The 21,815-nt window shown below is 36.1% G+C and overlaps 1 protein-coding gene across 18 annotated transcripts in view; it reads right to left on the bottom strand.

Moving 5' to 3' along the window:
• Positions 1 to 21,815, bottom strand: part of EXOC6 (exocyst complex component 6) — a 193,710-nt gene that overhangs the window by 88,395 nt on the left and 83,500 nt on the right. For all 18 annotated transcript variants that reach the window (XR_015155644.1, XR_015155645.1, XR_015155646.1 and 15 more), the window contains 5 exons: positions 20,481 to 20,578; positions 17,858 to 17,963; positions 12,237 to 12,346; positions 3,489 to 3,600; positions 2,814 to 2,948 (listed from right to left, as the gene is read on the bottom strand). Coding sequence is in view for 15 of the 18 variants with exons in the window: in XM_086378605.1 (XP_086234731.1) it covers positions 2,814 to 2,948; positions 3,489 to 3,600; positions 12,237 to 12,346; positions 17,858 to 17,963; positions 20,481 to 20,578 (561 nt within the window). In the remaining 3 variants the exon portion in view is untranslated. The remainder of the gene's footprint in view (positions 1 to 2,813; positions 2,949 to 3,488; positions 3,601 to 12,236; positions 12,347 to 17,857; positions 17,964 to 20,480; positions 20,579 to 21,815) is intronic.

The following is a 21,815-nucleotide window of genomic DNA, read 5'->3' as shown; positions in this document are numbered from 1 at the left end:
TAAAGAGCTCTGAAGCCAAAGAGAAAGAATTGGGCCATTCCTCTACTACACAGATTAAAAGGGGAATGCTATTCCCGCTTTCCCCTCTGTTCTGATGCAAATCTTTCTAGTTAGAAGTCTTATATTAGCTTCAAGTAACTCTCAGTGTGGGTCCACGTTAATTTAAAAAAAACTGCAGTACTGCTGAAGGGCAGGAACCATTTACTTTATCACTCACAGATTTAGTACAATGAAAGGCAAGCTAACGAGACAGTCTACACAGTATTTCATAAAGTAAACAAATATATAAAATCACGCACTTTGTATATGCATATGTGGGATTTTGGAGTATGGGTAATGGATGTATGGGTAAAAGGACCATGCATACAAGTGCTTATTTCTATAATCATTAAGTAACGTAATAGGAATATGCTTGATCAGGCCATTGGACTGAAAAGAATTAGGCTGAAGAGGTTAACTAAGCAATCCATGCTAATGTCTGTAATCAAAACTGTACTTTAATCATCTACAGACTACTCACTATGAATGGAAATTCCCCCAATCTCCCTCAGGAATTCACTTTAATATTGATTTACCAATTCTCCCTGTTGAATTGCTTTCTTGTATCACAGTTTAAGATAAATAATTCCTCTTGAAACAGATCAAAGGCAGAACTGAAGAACACTTAATCTTCACATATTGAGCTTGAAATAGCTCTTGTTTTTATATCATCAAACAGAAACGGTTTCCTAAGTTCTGTGTGAAAATAAAAAATAAACAATAAAAAATAAGGATGCTCTACTATTTGTACAAGCTGAACTTGATTTCCTGATTTCCAAGAAAAGTCAAGGAGTATATCTTATGACAGTTGTACTTTCAGCTAAATATCTACAACTTAAGGACCACTGGCAATATGGACCAGAGCTAACACTTCTAAATTTCCTCCCAACAGGATGATTCTGAGAAGTGTATGTAGTTCCAGGATTCCTTAATCTAAAGCATCATGTTCCAGTATCTGTGGCACTCTGACTTACAACTGGTAATAAAAATTGCTTGACGATCCCTTGATCAATGCATTTCATGTTTTAATCAGAGTATAGGGTTAGCCTATTAAATATAATGCGAATCGTTAAATATGCTTAAAATTCCAGTCCCCAGTAAATCCCTTCTTGACAGCATATGAGTAACACATGGACATAAGGACAGAAAACAATAAAGAAAGAGGATTGTATAAAATCTAACATTGAAGCAAAGAATCAATCAGCCTGTGGATAAATAAATGTTCATAAACTTGTGGAATCTCCTTCTATATTATGGTACTTATTATATCATATTTTCAAGTGTATTTTTACAGTTTTCCCTCCTGAGCTCCTTGAAGGCAGGGATTTATTTCTCTATTTTCAGCACCTAACAGAGCGCTCGGAGCACAGATCATGTACAACAAATGGCACTGCGCTAAGTATCCCCTTTAATCCTCATAATAACTGTATGACACAGATAATATATTACTACTCTAATTTTATAGATGATAAACCCAGGAGTCATTAAAATGAAAGAATGTGGCAAAGTCACACAGTAGTCTAACTCCAGAGTATATGCTTGCAATTATTGTACTATTTGCTGCTGTTCACTCAGTCAAGTCCAACTCTTTGTGACCCCTAGACTGCAGCATGCCAGGCTTCCCTGTCCTTCACCTTCTTCTGGAGCTTGCTCAAACTCATGTCCATTGAGTCGGTAATGCCATCCAGTCATCTCATCCTCTGTCATCCCCTTCTCCTCCTACCTTCACCCTTTCCCAGAATCAGGGGCTTTTCCAGTGAGTCAGTTCTTCGTATCATGTAGCCAAAGTATTGGAGCTTCAGCGTCGGCATCAGTCCCTCCAATGAATATTTAGGATTGATTTCCTTTAGGATTGACTGGTTTGCTCTCCTTACAGTCCAAGGGACTCTCAAGAGTCTTCTCCAACACCACAGTTCAAAACTGAATAAATGAATGCCTGTTTTGTCCAGCTTCTATCTCAGTTGTTATAAATAATTTTATTAATTTGTCCACTCAGATATCATCTGCATTTGTGTCTTATGGATCAGGATGACTACATGTGCTCAAGAATCATCAGAGGAGCACATCTGGGGCTCAGGCTGCTAATTTTAGGAAACTAAGGGTCTTCTCCTGACTTAACACTTTCAAAGTCTGATTACTGTTAACGTTAGTTATATCTAAATACAAGTATTCTGAATTTCTAAAATATAAGTGATTATACTATGATCTTAAGGGATAAACTGGGTAATTTATCATGACTTCCCAGGTGGCACAGTGGTAAAGAATCCACATGCCAATGAAGGAGATGCAAGGGACATGGGTTTGATCCCTGCATCTGGAAGATTCCCTGGAGAAGGAAATGGCAACCCACTCTAGTATTCTTGCCTGGGAAATCCCATGGAGAGAGGAACCTGGCTGGCTATGGTCCATGAGGTCACAAAAAAGTCGGATATGACCAAGCGACTGCTGCTGCTGCTGCTAAATCGCTTCAGTCGTGTCCGACTCTGTGCGACCCCATAGACGGAAACCCTCCAGGTTCCCCTGTCCCTGGGATTCTCCAGGCAAGAACACCGGAGTGGGTTGCCATTTTCGTCTCCAATGCATGAAACTGACAAGTGAAAGTGAAGTCGCTCAGTTGTGTCCAACTCCTAGCGACCCCATGGACTGTAGCCTACCAGACTCCTCTGTCCATGGGATTTTCCAGGCAAGAGTACTGGAGTGGGGTGCCATTGCCGTCTCCAAAATGTCTGCTTACAGTGACTGAAATAAAAACTTTTGGTCAGATTTTTACATACCTTAAAAGTAGAAAGTCCATAAAGTCTTGTGGTATGGACAGTTTCTTGAGAAATATTTGTAATATTAGTTATAAAGTCCTCAAGGTATTTGCAGGCTTGTTCTAGGTGTGTGGTATTTATGATGATTTGCACTAGCTAGAAAATAGAAAATATCTTCAGTAAAATGCAGGTTACATGTATATACAAAGTCATTACATTTTTAAAAATAGGATTATTACTTTCAGCAACTGCACCATTTCTGCATAATTATAGCAGAAATTATAGCAGTTAATACAACTGATTATCTGGTATCAAAAGCCTGCTACAAATACTGCTTATGAATGCTATCATTAAAAAAAATAGTCTATCAATTAATTTCAAATAACTTTTCAAGATACTTTTTCAGATTTTATACATTCACAAAGTTAAAAAAGAGTATTTTCACTTCATGTAAAGTCTGACAAACATAAATCTCCATATATCTTCTAACATCTTCAACTACCCACTATTCTCCATGTAAACCCTTTTCCCTCATATCACTTGAATTTACAATGAGACTTTTGTTTTAAAACAAATCCACTTCTATCAATAAATTTAAAATGAAAAGTTAGTTTTATGGGATGATGTTCAGCAATAAATTTATAATAACTGTTTCATACAATGAAACATTTAGCTATAAATATCTTTTTAACCTACCTCTGTCAAACCTATATGAGGTTTTTTAATAAGATTCAGTAAACAGCTACTCAAAGTTCTGGTCAGCAGCAGATTTGTAGATTTTCTAAGCATATCATCTATTTCTGTTGAGCTGAAAACAAAGGTTGATATCATTAAGCTTTCCACAAGGGTTATAGTTAGTTTCCTAAATAATTTAATGCAATTTACTAAAGTAACTTGCTCCAATTTTTTAATATTGTTATATGAATTACAATCATTCATATTTATTAACTCACATATTTCAATTCAACTTAGTTTCATAAAAAGGATACTTGCCATAAATGAAAATGTTCATTTACAGAAAAATTTAATTGTATTCAATTAACTGTTACAGTAAAACCATAGGGTACTTAGTATAAGGAAATAAAACTTCTTAAATTATGACTCCACTGTGTGACAGCCAATGACACTTTATATATGTGTATATAAAGACACTTTATATACACTATAGTTAAAATTATTTTTAAAATACAAATTGATGTGAACTGTCTGGATATAATTAATTGCTAGATTCAATTTTAATATAACTAAGCTATCCATTTCCACTGAGTTTCTTTTTTTAAAGATTTAAAGAAATTAACTGCCTTACACTAGTTTTAATTTGGGAGAGGGAGGAACTAACCTTATGTTTCTTAGCATCCTAAACATTGCTAAAAAAGGACTAAAAAGACTATTTTCTTCTAACCACTAGGCCTTTAAGTAAATAATGATATATTTTTTTGGTATACAGCCTCATAACCAAAACAATTAAGCTGTGTCCTAGATCAAGTTTTCACAGTCTTAGCACTACTGACATACATACAGGCTAGACAGTTCTTTGTTGTAGGGCTGTCTTGTACCATTGAAAGATGTGTAGCAGCATCCCTGGCCTCCATCCGCCTGATGCAGGTAGCATTCTTTCCCCTAGTCGTGACAACCCAAAATGTCTCTAGATGGTATCAGATATACCTTGGGGGAAAAAACTGCCCCAACTGAGACTCACTGACTCAAATACAGTCTAACATTTTAATTTTAGCACCCTTTTACTTTTTATTAAAATATTACTCTGACAAATCTATGAAGCACAAATATTTACTAGTTTATATTAATATTTATTTTAAATATGCAAATAGAGCATGATTTGATAAATCACAGGTAATTTTCACTACTATCCTAATGTTCTCCATTTTAATGCAGGTATTCTTCAATTTCTGCCAACTCTAATTCTGGCAGCCCTGAGGAGACTATGTCTCTCTGATTCTTTTTATCTAAAGCCAAGACTGCCCAGGCAATGTATATAATTTCAGTAGGGATTCAGGGTTACACAGCAGCAAACTAACAGAAAACTCTAATCTATCAATAGTGTCCCTAGAACAAGCAACGTACTCACGCTGATAAAAAGGAGGTGGTTGCCAACTCCTCTGGTTTCTTTTCTGACACACTCAAAATTATGCTTAAAGACACCCTGTATAGCATCCTTTTCAGATGAAAAGTTATCCATGACAGATAATGTCTTTTATTTCCCCTGAACTTCCTTGAATGCTGAATCAATACGTCTTTTTCTTCCATAAGTAAAAGCAGAGAAAGAAAACCTATCAGCACCTATGGCCTATTGGTACTGGTAAGATTTACCCAACAATCACCAGGATTTCCCCCACAAGGCTTTTATCCTAACTGAGCCAATTTTTCCCTTAACTCCTTGTCTTTTGAGATTATAACTTGTACTCTTCCTAATTTTTAAATAGCATTTCACAGTAATTAAATCTTAATATACAATGAATCTCCTAAATTATGCTACAGCTTAACCTTTTATGAAAGCTGAAAATTTCTTAAAGGTCATATTAGATCCAGATGTTTCCTCTGCAACCAAATAACGGAGACTTTGGAGTTTCTTCATGAAGTCATTTCATCACTGGCCCTGCTTTTATTCACATATAAAAAGAAACCCAAACATTTTTACTATAAGAGCTCTAAAGCATCTCCTTGTTCTAAAAATTTAACTGCAAAATGTTTAAACATAATAAAAGAGCTTTAAACACACAAAGTTATTTTCTATAACTCTTTTACTGACAAATTAAAAAAAAAAAACAACGCCAGTAGCTCAATTTTAGGTCACAGATATAAATTTTTTAAATAAAAATACATGTCAGAAAGCTGATAATCAAGAATAAATTTATATACTTTCATATTAACTATGCTGTTTCTGTATTCTGAGGTAGTTATTACTTCATTAACAAAATGAAAATAGGCAATGTACTTAGTAAAGCTAATTTTTTAAAAACGTAAGCATAAATGCCCTGCAAGATGAATAACACAGTATAAGAGTTAATGAGAACTGAATACTGAAGTAACAAAATGACAATATTTTTATCAAGAAGAGAAGGAAAAACTAGACAATGTTTCCTGCTGTAGCATTAATATACAACATTTACCTTTTAGAATACTAGGAGTTCATAGGTTAAAAGAATCAGAACTGAAGGGGAAGTAGGGAAGCTTTTGGGAAAATTACACATAATATTGTGACTAATGGCTTTTATCTTTGGTATTACAAATGCTGTAAAAAAATCAAATAACAATAGAAATCCACTGCCTCTCCTCTGTAAAGAAACAAAATAAAAGTTAATTCTAAGACGCTAAATTTCTATACTTCCTACCAATTAACAATATCTTAACTAAGTATCAGTCCTGTATTTCAGGAATCAACAGATTAGATTAGATAATAAAAAATACTTGTCAGGATATACATATTATACATGATACCCAGTGTTAAAGTAATATATATTTAAAGGAAAAATGAGGAGGACCAGTTTATAAATTCAGGATTGCAGCTTCAAGAATAATTCTACAATATAACATTTGAGCCAAGTTGTAGGATGACTGTTGAGATACTCCTTTTTTCTCCTTTTCACTTGCATACTTTACCCCAAAGTAAAAAATGAATGTATGCATCGTTGTTTTCAAAGGTAACTATAACCAGAATCAATTTGAGTGTATATAAACAAAGTTAAGTCCACCCAAGTGTAAGTCAAATTCTTTTTTGTCCCTTAACTTTGTCATCTAATTATTCATAAATACTCTAATTTTAGGGCCCCTAAACACTTTTTTGAGTGTGTGTGTATGTGTGTGTGCAATGCCTTTCTATTAATTATACTGAATGAGTTTTACTAGATAATTCTTATATGGATAATTTCATACATGCATTTAAGATAAAGACAAATCTGATATGCACAGATTTATCATAAATACCACAAAAGCGCCATCTACCAAGAGCATAATTAAAACAAAAAAACCAAAGAATATTAAAAAACCCAAAGAATATCTAAAATCATGATATTAAATTGATAAAAATTCACTTTATACATGGAAAATTATTCATATGAAACAATTCAGGTGAATCAAAGACAGTTATAAATTGTGCAAACTCAGGAGTGCAATAAAAATCTCTGAATCAAATAATGTAGCTGATGGCATTCAGTTAATGAATATAAAATAATGCTAAACAGTCCATCTAAAGTCAATCTGGAATCATGATCTGTTGTTATGGTATCAGTGAAAATGAAAGTGAAAAGTCACTCAGTCGTGTCTGACTCTTTGTGACCCCATGAACTACACAGTCCTGGGGACTATACAGTCCCCAGGGACTATATATCTCCTCCTGGAGAAGGGAAAGGCTACCCATTCCAGTCTTCTGGCCTGGAGAATGGACTATACAGTCCATGGAATTCTCCAGGCCAGAAGAATGGAATGGGTAGCCTTTCCCTTCTCCAGATCTTCCCAACCCAGGGATTGAATCCAGGTCTCCCACATTGCAGGCGGATTCTTTAACAGCTGAGCCCCAAGGGAAGCCCCATGGTATCAGAATCACTACCAAATTGATTATATATTTCTAAAAATAGCTTGTTAACTACACTGATTCATAAAATGTGTGACTTGTGATATTGACAATGAGAGAAATTTGCATAGATAACTATCTTTTATAGCATGAAACATTTCTCATTGACATTCTGAATCTCTACTACAAAGTGATGTGGGGGAAAAAAAGACATATCAAATGATATGACAAAAACAAGGAAATCACTAGATATGAAAGAATCATTTGATTTGAGCAATCAAAATATATGTTTTGTAATACACTTTGTGTTTTGAATTAAAATAGTAAATGCAAACATTTTGTTAGCATTTTGTTATATGAAGTTCTTTCTATCCCCAAATAGTGAATTGGGAGTTGAAATGCAAGTTTTTTATAGTCTTCATTCTGGAACAAATTCACATGACAGACAGTAAAGCTAATAGGTGATTTAGTTACTATAATTTAGGTTTTCAAGTTCAAAAGATAGCACAAAAAAACCTGAGAATGTAACACTGTATTGTTTTAGTCGCTAAGTTGTGTCCACCTCTTTGTGACCCCATGGACCGTAGCCTACCAGGCTTCTCTGTTCATGCAATTTCCCAAGCAAGAATACTGGAGTGGGCCGCCATTTCCTTTTCCATAGGATCTTCCTGACCCAGGGATCGAACCCGCATCTCCTGTGGCTCCTGCACTGGCAGGCAGATTCTTTACCACTGAGCTACCAGGGAAACCCAGTGCTCTTTTTAGATATTTTAGATATTTAGATATATAGTGTATATAAGTCAGATGGTTCAGTGGTAAACAATCTGCCTGCCAATGCAGGAGCTGAAGGAGATGTAGGTTCGACCCCTGGGTTAAGAAGATCCCCTGGAAAAGGAAATGGCAACCCACTCCAGCATTCTTGCTGGGATAATCCCATGGACAGAGGAGCCTGGCAGGCTACAGTCCATGTGGTAGGTAGCAAGAGTCAGACACGACTGAGTGACTGAACATACATGCAGGTATATATGTCAAACCCAATCTCCCAATTCATCCCACCCCCCACTTCTGCCAGTGGTAACCATAACTTTGTTTTGTAATCTGTGCCTGTATTTCAGCTTTGCAAGTAAGCTCATCTGAATTATTTTTCTAGATTCCATATATAAGCAGTGTTGTATGGTATTTGTCTTTCTTTTTCTGACTTACTTCACTCTGTATGACAGTTTCTAGGACCATCCATGTTGCTGCAAATGCCACTGCTTTCTTCCTTTTATGGCTGAGTAATATTTCATTATATATATGCACCGTATCTTCTTTATCCATTCCTCTGTTGATGGACATTTAGGTTGCTTCCATGTCCTGACTATTGTAAATAATATTCCTAAACACTTTTTATATGTTTGTTCCTTTTCACCACTACTGATTCTGACTACTTCAAGTCTTTCTTCATCTGTCTTGAGCCACTGCCTTTATCACTTCAACATGACTATTTCTTCATCCCCTCCAAACTACCATACACATTGAGGCCAGAGTAAACTTTCTAAAATATTCCTCCAGTCATGTCATTTTTTAGTTTAAAATACTTCAACAGTTCCCCAAAGCCTGCAAATAAAATATAAACACTCCCAGCTCTAGTCCCACATCTGATACTGTAGTAATCCATCCTGTTTTATGCCTTATGTGCCTACCATGCGCCAAGCTACACTGAGTGCTCTATATACATACATCACTTCATTTAATTCTTAAAATAAACTATGAGTTATTTCTCTCATTTTATAAATGAGGAAACTACAATTTGATTGCCCAAGGTCCTACTACAGTGTGTCAGCATCAAGACTCAAACTAAGATGTAAGTCTGAAGCTTATGGTCTTAACTACTACACTATACTGCCTCTTTTAGATTAGAACTTTTAAATGGAAAAATAAAAGGAAAAAAAATAGGTATAAATTTTGGCAGCTCTCAGACCATTAGAGCTCCACTATTGAAAACTACCATTGTAAAAAAGTTTGTAAAAAGTTTGTCATTCTGTTTCAATGAATACTCATTTGTATCCATTGTTTTCCAATGCTGAATGATAACAGTGTGTTATGTTGTACAGTTCAGAGAATACGTTACTTCTAGTTAGTTTTATGATTGCAGTTATAAGCTAATGTCTTTAAAACATATCTTTAGAAACTACAGTATAAGAGGCTAGTAGAGTATGATGAGGCAGTGGTTCTTAGAGCACATCAGAATCCCCCAGAGAACTTGAGTAAAGCCAAGGGTCCCATCCTCAGTTTCTAATTCAGTAGGTCTGCTGCTGCTGCTGCTGCTGCTAAGTCACTTCAGTCGTGTCCGACTCTGTGCGACCCCATAGACAGCAGCCCACCAGGCTCCCCTGTTCCTGGGATTCTCCAGGCAAGAACACTGGAGTGGGTTGCCATTTCCTTCTCCAATGCATGAAAGTGAAAAGTGAAAGTGAAGTCGCTCAGTCATGTCCGAATCTTAGCGACCCCATGGACTGCAGCCCACCAGGCTCCTCCATCCATGGGATTTTCCAGGCGAGAGTACTGGAGTGGGGTGTCATTGCCTTCTCCATCAGTAGGTCTAAGGTTGCATTTCCAGCATTTTCCCATGTGATGCTAAGGCTGCTGGTCTGGGGACTATACTTTGAGAGTCATTGGCTTGTGAGAAACACATACTACAGAGTGCTATGTATTAGGTATTTGTATTCCTTTCCTTTCCTTTGCTCTCTAACTCATATTCTCTCAGAACAAAAATTAAGAAATCTTTTAAAGAATCCCTATGCACAAGAAAAAAGCAGTATGAAACCTAAAATCAGGTAACTCTTTTACCCTGGCAGAACACACATTTTATTTACTATTTATTTACACATTGTTTAAATCCAAAATAGTGGTAGCTTACCATAAGAGACACACATACAACAAGAAAAAAACAACTGTCATTGGCCTCACTGTTTTGGCCTGAAAAATACCTATTTATTTGAACTGCCTTCATGCCTTTTTATGACTTAAAATTCAGAAGAGGTCCATACTGAAAATGATTATTGCTATTAAGTATATGAATTCAGAAAAGTGGATTTCAAAAAGGAAGACATGAAAGCTAGCATCACCACTCTCTCCTCCAGAGCATTCCCAATTACAAATATATTATATGACTATAATGCAGGGTCCATCTAGGTAGCCAGATATTTTCACTAATTTGGGAGTCAGAAGAACTGCTCCTTTATGACACATCTCATACTAGCTGGGTCATTCTGGATGAGGATGATATAGCCTCTTTGAGTCTCAGTTTCCTTATGTGCAAAACAAGGATATCACATTTCCCATATCTATAAATGTTGGGTATTGCCTTCATCACACCAGTTAAACGGTATTCTCTTTCCTATATAATTAATTTGGTTATAGGAACCAATAGATGTTTGTTGCTCTCCATTACTGAGCATGATACCAATTTGCTATTGCATTCTTTAGGTAGATATAGTGGCTCAGATGGTAAAGAATCTGCCTACAATGCAGGAGAACAGGTTCAATCTCTGGGTCAGGCAGATCCTCTGGAGAAGGGAATGGCAACCCACTACAGTATTCTCACCTGGAGAACCCCATGGACAGAGGACGCTGGTGGGCTCTGTACTGTAGTACATGGGGTCGCAAAGATTTGGACACGACTTAGTAACACTTTCATAGCATTATTTATTAATTCTCACTGATTTTGTTTGAATCTTCACTTTAAGCCTACTCAAGTAAAAACTATTAAGAATATTAGCTTTTTGACAAGTCAGTGAAATAAAGGAATATTATTTAGCCATTGGTAACCTGAGCAAGAGAGAAACTAAAATAAATAAGATCTAAACAACTAGAGAAAAAATAGAAGAGATACTGGTAAAACAGATTTAACAACAAACATAAGGTGAGAACTTTATTTAGTCCCTGATTCAAACATACTAGCTAAAAACAGACATTTGGGTGACAATTTAGAAAATACTGATATGGGCTAGAGAACAGATACTATGGAATAGTATTAATTTTGTTAAGTGTGTTAAACAATGAAATGTCCTTATTGTTTTTAGAAACACCTAAGTAGTGAGGGATAAAATGCCATTATTTCTAGAGTTTGATTTAAAATAATTCAGCAAATAAAACAGCTTATTATGGAAAAAGCATTTATTATGGTTAAATCAAAATGCTGAAAATACAGGAGTTTCTTTTCCTATTACCTCTACTTTTATATATATTTGAAGATTTACATAATGAAATGTCAAAAAATATGTACCATCAAATTTATATCAACCTAACCCTAAATGTCCGGAGAAGGCAATGGCACCCCACCCTAGTACTCTTGCCTACAAAATCCCATGGACGGAGGAGCCTGGTAGGCTGCAGTCCATGAGGTCGCTAAGAGTCGGACACGACTGAGCGACTTCACTTTGACTTTTCACTTTCATGCATTGGAGAAGGAAATGGCAACCCACTCCAGTGTTCTTGCCTGGAGAATCCCAGGGACGGGGGAGCCTGGTGGGCTGCCATCTATGGGGTCGCAGAGTCGGACATGACTGAAGCGACTGAAAAAAAAAAACCCTAAATGCCACTAAAATGGGCTTGCCTGGTGGCTTAGATGATTAAGAATCTGCATGCAATGTGGGAGACCTGGGTTCAATCCCTGGGTTGGGAACATCCCCTGGAGAAGGGAATGGCAACCCATTCCAGTATTCTTGCCTGGAGAATTCCATGGACAGAGGAGCCTGGCGGGCTACAGTCTATGGGGTCAGACACAACTGAACAACTAAAACTTTCCTTCTACTAAAATATATAAGCCTTCCAACAAGGTACTAGTCCAATAAAGAGTCATGGCCTATAAACCAAATAATGTTTCACAAAAATAGCTTTGAAAAAGATACATTTCTCATTAGTAAACTTACCTCCGGTGTAGTGACTCTGAAAATTTAAGGCTGGCATAAATAAATTCTTTAACTTGAATATAAATATGAGGCACTGACTGAGACATGGGCAATTTCTTTGGGAAAGGTTGCTGTTGGAAGAAAAAAGAAGTTGATATTATTTCTGAAATTTTAGAAAAAGATATCCTAAACACCTCAAAAATGTAAAAATTAAATTTACTTCACATCTGAATTAATAGTTAATACCTGCATTTTAAAGTCTACTGTTATATTTCAATGTTATTTTTTAGATTTTAAGGAGAACCAAAATATTTCTGAAGAAAAAATATGGCAATTTATCTGTTTCTTAAATCATATTATCAGACTTCTAACAAGCACAGAAAGCAGATAACAATACCTCTACGTGTTCTGATGATAAGTATCCTACAGAAGATACATAACTACCTGTTTCTTTGCAGCCATAATACAAGAGTCAGTTTGTTGTGAAAGTTATGGGCCAGGTTCCTGGCTTAGTGTCATCAAATAATTCTAAGACTCCCTTCATTTGTTTGAATTGATGTCAATTCAAGAAGGTACCCATTTCATTCCATAACTCTTAGAATACCTTACAGCAGCTTTCTGGCCTGTATACCATCAAACACCAGAATGCAGCTAATGGTTTACAGTGTGCTTCTTGGTTAAAATGCCTTAACAGCCAACATCCACTAGCAAATTCTCAGCCCTAAAAGGTAAAACTCTTGAGGATTTTTACTAAGAGCCCTCTATTTACACTTTATGAAATCTAAACTTTACTTTTATCTTCACATGAATTGCAACTTAGTTTACATCATTGAAAGTACTCTCACCAAGGTCACCAATGACCTAGTAAATGTTAAATCCATGTGAAATGCCGGGCTGGATGAAGCACAAGCTGGAATCAAGACTGCCAGGAGATGTATCAATAACCTCAGATATGCAGATGACACCACCCTAATGGCAGAAGGTGAAGAAGAGCTAACAAGCCTCTTGATGAAAGTGAAAGAGGAGAGTGAAAAAGTTGTCTTAAAACTCAACATTCAGAAAACTAAGATCATCTGGTCCCATCACTTCATGGCAAATAGATGGGGAAACAATGGAAACAGTGAGAGACTTTATTTTGGGGGGCTCCAAAATCACTGCAGGTGGCAACTGCATCCATGAAATTAAAAGACACTTGCTCCTTGGAGGGAAAGCTATGACCAACCTAGACAGCATATTAAAAAGCAGAGACATTACTTTGCCAACAAAGGTCCATCTAGTCAAAGCTATGGTTTTCCAGTAGTCATGTACGGATGTGAGATTTGAACTATAAAGAAGGCTGAGCACTGAAGAATCGATGCTTTTGAACTGCAGTGTTGGAGAAGACTCTTCAGAGTCCCTTGGACTGTCAGGAGATCCAACCAGTCCATCCTAAAGAAAATCAGTCCTGAATATTCACTGAAAGAACTGATGCTGAAGCTGAAACTCCTAATACTTTGGCCTTGGAAAATCTCCTGATGCTGGAAAAGATTGAAAGCAGGAGGAGAAGGGGACGACACAGGATGAGTAGGTTGGATGGCATCACCGGCTTGATGGACATGAGTTTGAGCGAGGACAAGGGGACGACACAGGATGAGATGGTTGGATGGCATCACCGGCTTGATGGACATGAGTTTGAGCAAGCTCCGGGAGTTGGTGATGGACAGGGAGCCCTGGCATGCTGCAGTCCATGGGGTCGCAAAGAGTTGAATATGACTGAGTGAGTGAACTGAACTGAATTGAACGAACTTTTCGTGTTAACTGATTTATCTGAAGAGTCTGACACAATGGGCCTTCTGCTTCTTAAATGACCTTTCCTTTTTTGGTATCTGTGACCTATACTGGTTTTCCTTTTATTTCTCTACCTTCTCTATATCTCCTCCTCTAGGTATGGTTCTATCCTATACCTTCTTTTCTTCTTACCATACATACTGTTTTTGGATAATCTCACCTACTCTCATCATGTGAGAGCCAATATCTCCCAAATCCACAATCTCGGCCCAATCTTTCTCCTGAAGTCCAAATGTGTGTATTAAGATACCACTGAACACGTCCATTTAGCTGTAACATTTGAGACATTCTCAACAGATCTCAAAGTGAAATAATCATCCCTTCTTTCTAAATCTGCTACTCTTTTATTTCCTATATTAGTGAATGCTTCCACCATCCAATGCAGAACCCTGGCTAGCATACTTGCCCCTCTATCTTCATCATCCCAAATAAGCAAATGATAATCAACTTCTGTCATTCTTATCTCTTAAATATCTCAAATCAAATTCCACAGCTATAACTCCCACTCAGGTCACCAATTTCTCTTGCCAAAATTACCAAAACAATCCCCAAGCTAGTCTCCCCACCTTACTCTTCTCCTATCCATTCTCCACACACTAGTCACAGAGATCTTTTTAAAACACAAATCCGATTAAGTATTTACTACTTGAAGACTGGGGGTGACTTCCTATAGCTGTCAGAGTAAAGGCTAAACTTCCTAACACTGTATAGAAGGTCTATTTATAGTCTGGCTGTTTCTACTTCATTTTTTGATCTTTATCTCTTGTACTTTATTACCTTGCCACTGATACTTTATACTACAGAATTACAGCTTTTTTTCCATTCTACTTGTCTTAATCCTTAGCATGGTCAACTTCTATGAATTGTAATTTCCTGTTTATTTTATCTATTCCTCTCTTGGCTACAAGTTCCTTGACAGTAGAGATGGAAAAACTAGCACATGGCACAGTGTCCATTAAACAGGAGGTAAATGATAAAGCCATAAATGAACATTTATTCTTAGGTACCTCCAGCAAAAAGCAGCTTACAAAAAGTTGGTAGTAAAGACATTTGCAGAGAGCAGTCTCTCTAAAACTGGTAAGTTCAACCTTTCCAAATGTAGGGACTAAATTAGGAGGACTACAAAAATCAAGTAAAGAGCTGCCATTCTTTAAAATCACTTTATAAACATGGAAGAGATAACTCACTTTCAATTAATGCTTTGCACAATAATTGAACAATATTAACTACTTCAAAGACATTTCAATAAGAATTTATTTTAATGACATTAAAGATAAAATGACTATGTTCTTATTTTAGCCAAAGGGTACTAGTTAAATTAGCACAGCTATCTGCAAAAATAGATATTTTTGCATGTATGTTCAGTCTTACTTTTCTCACTTGGTATTTCCACTGAAAATAGTAACTCAAGTTATTTGAAAGATAATTTTATATCTTTTAAAACTATTTTAATTGAAAATTATACTTAAGTTAGGAAAAAATAAGTATATACACAAACAACCAAGAGACTACTACAAAATAAGTTATGGGATTTCTAAGTTACCACATTTAAATTTTCCATGTGGCTTCTGCCTTAGTGATAGTTCTTTTAATGACAAATAATACACAAACCAATGAATACAATTCCTAACAAATTTAATCCTAAAATACCGTGGGATATACCCTACAAGCAAAGCCAAATATCCTTTTAACTATGAATCCATTTAGAATAGTTCAGTATAATTAGTAGAGATATTAGAGATTATTTAATTCAAAATTCTCATTAGACAAATAAGGCACAAATGTCCAAACAGGGTAAGTCACTCGCCCATAGTAAGCCACAGACAGATCCGGCACATGAATCCAGACCAAATCCACTGCTATTTTTGCTGTTGTTTAGTCACTAAGCCATGTCCAACTCTTTTTTTTTGGGGGGGGGGGATTTTTTTTTTTAATTTTATTTTATTTTTAAACTTTACAATTGTATTAGTTTTGCCAAATATCAAAATGAATCCGCCACAGGTATACATGTGTTCCCCATCCTGAACCCTCCCCCCTCCTCCCTCCCCATACCATCCCTCTGGGTCGTCCCAGTGTCTTTTGTGACCCCATAGGCTGCAGCCTGCCAGGCTCCCCTGTCCATTGGATTTCCCAGGCAAGAATCCTGGAGTAGATTGCATTTTCCTTCTCCATAGGATCTTCCTAACCCAGGGAACAGACCTGTGTCTCCTGCATTGGCAGGTGGATTCTTTATCACTGAGCCACCAGAGAAGCCTAGTGTTCTCTTTACAGATGCTATATCCTGAACACATTTATTACCAATAACTAAAACTAAACCAAGCCATGAGACAAAGCATATTCTTATAATATTTCCTGACAAGGATCTTTGATTGGGGCTTCAAAAATACAGAAATAGAATAATTAATCTGGTCTTCTGTGTGTATTTAGAATACAATTAGGTATATGCAATGGCAGCATTAGCTATAATCTAAAAGCTATGCATTTAATTAATTGGTCCTATATTTAGTGACTGTTACACACAATTTGGAACCAGTCTGTTGTTCCATGTCCAGTTCTAACCGTTTTATAGGGTCGCAGAGTTGGACACAACTGAGCGACTGAACTGAACACATAATTTGAAGCTGGAGCTCCAATACTCCGGCCACCTGATGCGAAGAACTGACTCACTGGAAAAGACTCTGAAGCTGGAAAAGACTGAAGGCAAGAGGAGAAGGGGATGACAGAGAATGAGATGCTTGGATGGCATCACTGACTTGAGGGACATGAGTTTGAGCAAGCTCCAGGAGCTGATGATAGACAGGGAAGCCTGAAGTGCTGCAGTCCCTGGGGTCACAAAGAGTCAGACACAACTGAGCAATTGAACTGAAATGACACATAATTTGCTTTGTCTATGTATAAATGAATATAACATAGAATTTTAATAAAAATTTATTATATTTACATAAAAATTTACAGTCACAATTCACACAACTCACTGAGAATTCACTCTTGTTCATTATGAAGGGATAAAAATATAGAAAAGAACTAAATTATAAAGTGTTGGAAAAATAACAAAAAAGATTAAGGGAAAATATCAAGAATGAGGAGAACTAAAAAGGTGATATGAGCAGGAAATACGATATCCTTTTCTCATAAGATCTAATTCTACCCAGAGATACTGGATTGGTACAAGCATGTGTGTTTTTGTGTGCATGCACACACACGGGCAATCAGGTATATTTACAGAATATTCTAATGCTGGAAGAAATTTCAGTATTTCAGCATTTCAGCAAAAGAAATTTCCTTTCTCTATCCTATCTTTTGTTCACATCCTAATTCCAAAAATATACATTCTTACTTCAGAAAAAAATCCAGATGACTATTACCTTCATACACCTCTTACTGAACCAAGACAAACTTTTTTACATGAGTACGTTTCTAGAAAAAAAAAATTAAAATTAAGATCTTTCACAGTAATGCAAATTTCATAGAAATTCTCTCTTTCCCTACAAAATTCTCTTATTCCTATAATCTACTCAACATGTTTAATTTGGAACCCACCCAACATTTGTAACACCTGCTCTGGGAATCCACCTAACATTTGGGACAACTGCTCCTAGTAGCCCCAGGAAAAGTCCCTTCTTAACCTCACCAAAATAACAGTAGTAGTAACATAATCTTTAAAAGTTAACAAAAACATAATTAATTTTCTCAAATAACACAACAGTAACAACAAAAGCCTCAAAAGAAGCTATTCTCACAATGTCAGGTTAATATAATGTATTACTGATTAATTTATTTTGAAGAAAATTCTTGAAGTAAGAACAAAGTTGTACCTTTTCAAGGTCTGGATCTTGAAAGGGAAATTTACTTATGATTGCTCTATATTCTTCTTCACTAACAATAGGGATGGGGCTATAATTATCTTCTTCAAAAATGTCCCTGTTAAGAAAGAAGACAGAATTGAAAATTTAATATTAGAAAATACACCAATAGAGTGCTATAGAACAATAAGAAAACCCAATAATTACAAAATAATTTTTTGCTTGTCAGTTAAGGGTATAAATAGGAAAACAGTGCCTAATCACTCAGAATTCTAAAATCCAGTATCAAATAAGTGTCTTTCAAAATTAACGTGTGATCCTCTTTCTACCTGTTTATTTTACATCCTTCAGTACTTCAATTCCTTAGAACAGTTCCCAACATGATATAGTCTGAATGAACTAACTACAACTAAAAATGAGTTGAAGAGTATCCCAGTCATATTTCTTAACAGGAACAACTCTCAAGTTCCACGTCTTCTGTGTTCTCTTTCCAACTAGATCATAAGCCCCTCGAAGATGAAAACAATGTCTTCCATTTGTCTGTCTCTCACAATGCTGTACTTAGAAAAGCAGCTTTTACACTTAGTAAGGCAGACACATTTACTACTCACCAAACATCTATGTGCTTTCCTTGCAAACAGGCAGTCATATGACTAGTTTCAGCCACTGGACTGTGAACACAAGCTACATGTGTTGCTTTAAGTCTAAAGCATTTATGAGCTAACTGTGTGATCCTCTGTCCCATGGTGACAGGAGAGACCCCCCCATGTCGAGAAAGTAGAATCACAGATGGTAAAAGCCTGAGTCGTGGACTACTAGACCCACTATAAACTTCTGTGTGAGAAATAAAATGCCTATGTTTATCCAATGAGATTTTGTGTACTTTTGTTAGTAGCTTAACTCAGCCTTACTAATATACCTGCTGTCCAATCAACTTCTTTATAATCAATAATTCAGTCTGATTAGTATTTCTTGAGCACCTATTATGTGCTAGTCTCTGGGCTAACTATAATGAAAACTCTCTACCCCCATGAAGATAAAAGCAAGATCTTTGTTCTCAAGCCTAATAGCAGAGAGAGATATACAAACAGATTATGTTTATAATGATGTTATGCAGACAATAAATGAGGTACAAGTTTCAGATATAGGACAAAGGAAAAAAGCAACTAACTTTAACAGACTAGGTGGGGGATATCTCATGAGAAGTTTTACAGAGAAGCTATGGGCTGTGTAGGGGTTTTACAGATAAAACGAAACACTTCTAATGAGATTATGGGAGAATAGCATTTCCAAAGGATGGACCATAACATGCAAAAACATAAGGCATGAAAAAGTACGACTGTGGGGAGGGGCTGAATAAAACCACAAGTATGCAGTATTACTGGAGTATAAAGTATGCAAGGGACATGGTTTAAAATAAGGCTGGGCAGGTGGACAAACTGAGACCCAGATTTTATCCTATAGGCAATGGAATATCATCTGAGGTTTTAGGCAGAGGAATATGATAGGAAGAATTTCACATAGTAGGAGGAAAAACAAAGAAAAAGACAATAATGAACAGAGAGAGGCCAGGTAGAAAGATTGAATGATCCAAATAAAGAGCGATGAGGATTTGAATTAAAGCTGTATTTGTGGAGGCAGAAAGGGAGTGGCAGAAACAGTTTTTAAGAAGTAGAATAGATGGGACTTACAAACTAAATGAGGATTATGAGGGAAAGTATAATCCTAATGAATCTGTGGTTTCTAGATAAGGAAAATGGACAAATGATATATATCTCACCTCATCACAGACATCTGCAGAGGTAAGGAACATAAGAGAAGGATATGGTTTGGGCAGTACATAATGAATATCTAATTGATAAATGGCTCTGGCATCTTAATGAGAGGCTGGAAATAAGTCATGTACCTGTGGTGCAGCCATTGTGGAAAACAGAATAGAGGTTCCTCAAAATTATTTACCATATAATCCAGCAATTCCACTTCTGGGTATATGCCCAAAAGAACTGAAACAGGGACCCAAACAGATAACTGTTTGTCAGAGTTCACAGTGGCATTATTCATTAATTGTCAAAAGGTGAAAACAACCCAAATATCCATAAGTAGATGAATGGATAAATAAAACATGATACACACAATGGAGTATTATTTAGCCTTAAAAAAGGAATGATATTCTGACACATACTACTACACCATGGATAAACCTTGAAGACATTATGCTTAGTGAAATAAACCAGACCAAAAAAACCAAACAAATTCAGACACAAAACCCAAACAATGTACGAACTACTTATATAAAGTAACTAGAGTAGTCAAATTCAAAGACAAAGTAGAATGGTGATTTCCGGGATGAACCAGAAGAAAAAGAGGTTGGGAAGGACTGTTTAATTGGTACAGAGTTTCAGTTTAGGAAGATAAGAAAGTTCTGGAGATGAACAGCGGTGATGGTTTCAACAGTGTGAACATAATGTCACTGAACTATACATTCATAAAAGGTTAAAATGGTCAATTTTAAGTTACACATATTTTACCACAATAAAAATATAATTATAAGCAATTTTATTGCTAAATGCAAAAACAATTACTTCATAATTTGGCAATTTTTTTCTTACATTAAGGTACCATGGCTTAGACTAACCTGAAAACTCCAGCCCATTTCTTAAGCAATGTTTCATTGTATTGATCTCTTATTTCAAATAAAAGGTCAAAAAGTCGATTCACTGGAAAACCATAACCCTAAAACACACACACACAAAGCAGATATACAAGTAAAATAATTAAAGATATTCATTTTTAAAAGTTCAGAATACTAGAGAACTGTTTGAAGTGATCACTATATCAAATTGTATGCCATCTCAATAGTATGAAAAAAAGATGTCCTTTTGCCTTTCTACTAAGTTGCACCAGTTAAAAAAAGAGTCTAGAAAGTTTTATGAAGCTGGAATTATTTTTCCATTTCTTCTCTCTCTTTTCAGTCTGGATTACATTGTTAACCTTAAAAAGTATTACAAGTCAGAATTGAAGGAAAAGTTCAAGATTACTGATCCACATAACTGCGTCTTGGGAAGCAGTCTCTAAATAAGATAGAAGAAAAAAAGAGAATACATGCTGTCTGAAACACTGTACTTTCAATTCAACGCTGACTTTGTGGTACAGGGAAAAATGATCAAATAGACACTCCAAAATTTTATTCCTTTGCAACTCCAAATCCACTGAAATCAAAACCATATTAGGACCAAACATTTCTGCTCACATCAGAGTTGTCCCTCTTCCCCTTCAAGGCTCACCTCTTCATCTTTGGTCTTGATCCTATCTCTTCCTGAAGGAACTGATCCATGGATCAGCTACTCACTCTATTGCATTTTTAACTTCCACTACCTCCTTTCTCTTCACTAAATAAACTTGCTAAATTGCCTCCCATCTTTAAAACAAGAACAACTAAAGGAAACAAAAAAGTCCTCCTACAATTTTCTGTGCCCTGCAGCTGCCTCCTCTGTCCTTCCCTAGCCAAACCTACTACAATCTAATTCCCACCCCTATTCCTTTGTTGAAACTGCTGTCAATAATATCATGGAGTATCTCCTAAATAATTCTATGATCTCTCATTCTATCTTACTTCTGTTTCTTCTGCTTTTAACACCACTCTCTCTTTGTTCTCCTTTTATCTATGAGATATCCTTCTGGATTCTTTTTCCTTCTATCTCCATCCTTCAATTTTTTCTTCTAGCTCTCTAGGGCAATTTCAAGTCAATTGACTTCAAACACTACGTTCACTGACTATTCTCAATCTGTATCTCTAGCTAGACCTCTATAAATTCTAAATATTTAATTCCAACAGCTATTAGACATCTCCAGTCCACCAACAAGCACATTAAACTCATATCTTCCTACTAAACCAAGTGTTCTTCCTACTTCCTATTCCTGTTAATAGTTCTATCATCAATCCAATTTCTCAGGAAAGAAAACTAAATGT

This window comes from Bos grunniens, chromosome 26, assembly GCF_055505025.1.
Source record: "Bos grunniens cultivar Pamir isolate PY7600 chromosome 26, Bosgru_T2T1.0, whole genome shotgun sequence".
NCBI lineage: Eukaryota > Metazoa > Chordata > Mammalia > Artiodactyla > Bovidae > Bos > Bos grunniens.
The sequence above is the reverse complement of the archived record's forward strand: the minus strand, read 5'-3'. Positions and strand labels throughout refer to the sequence as shown.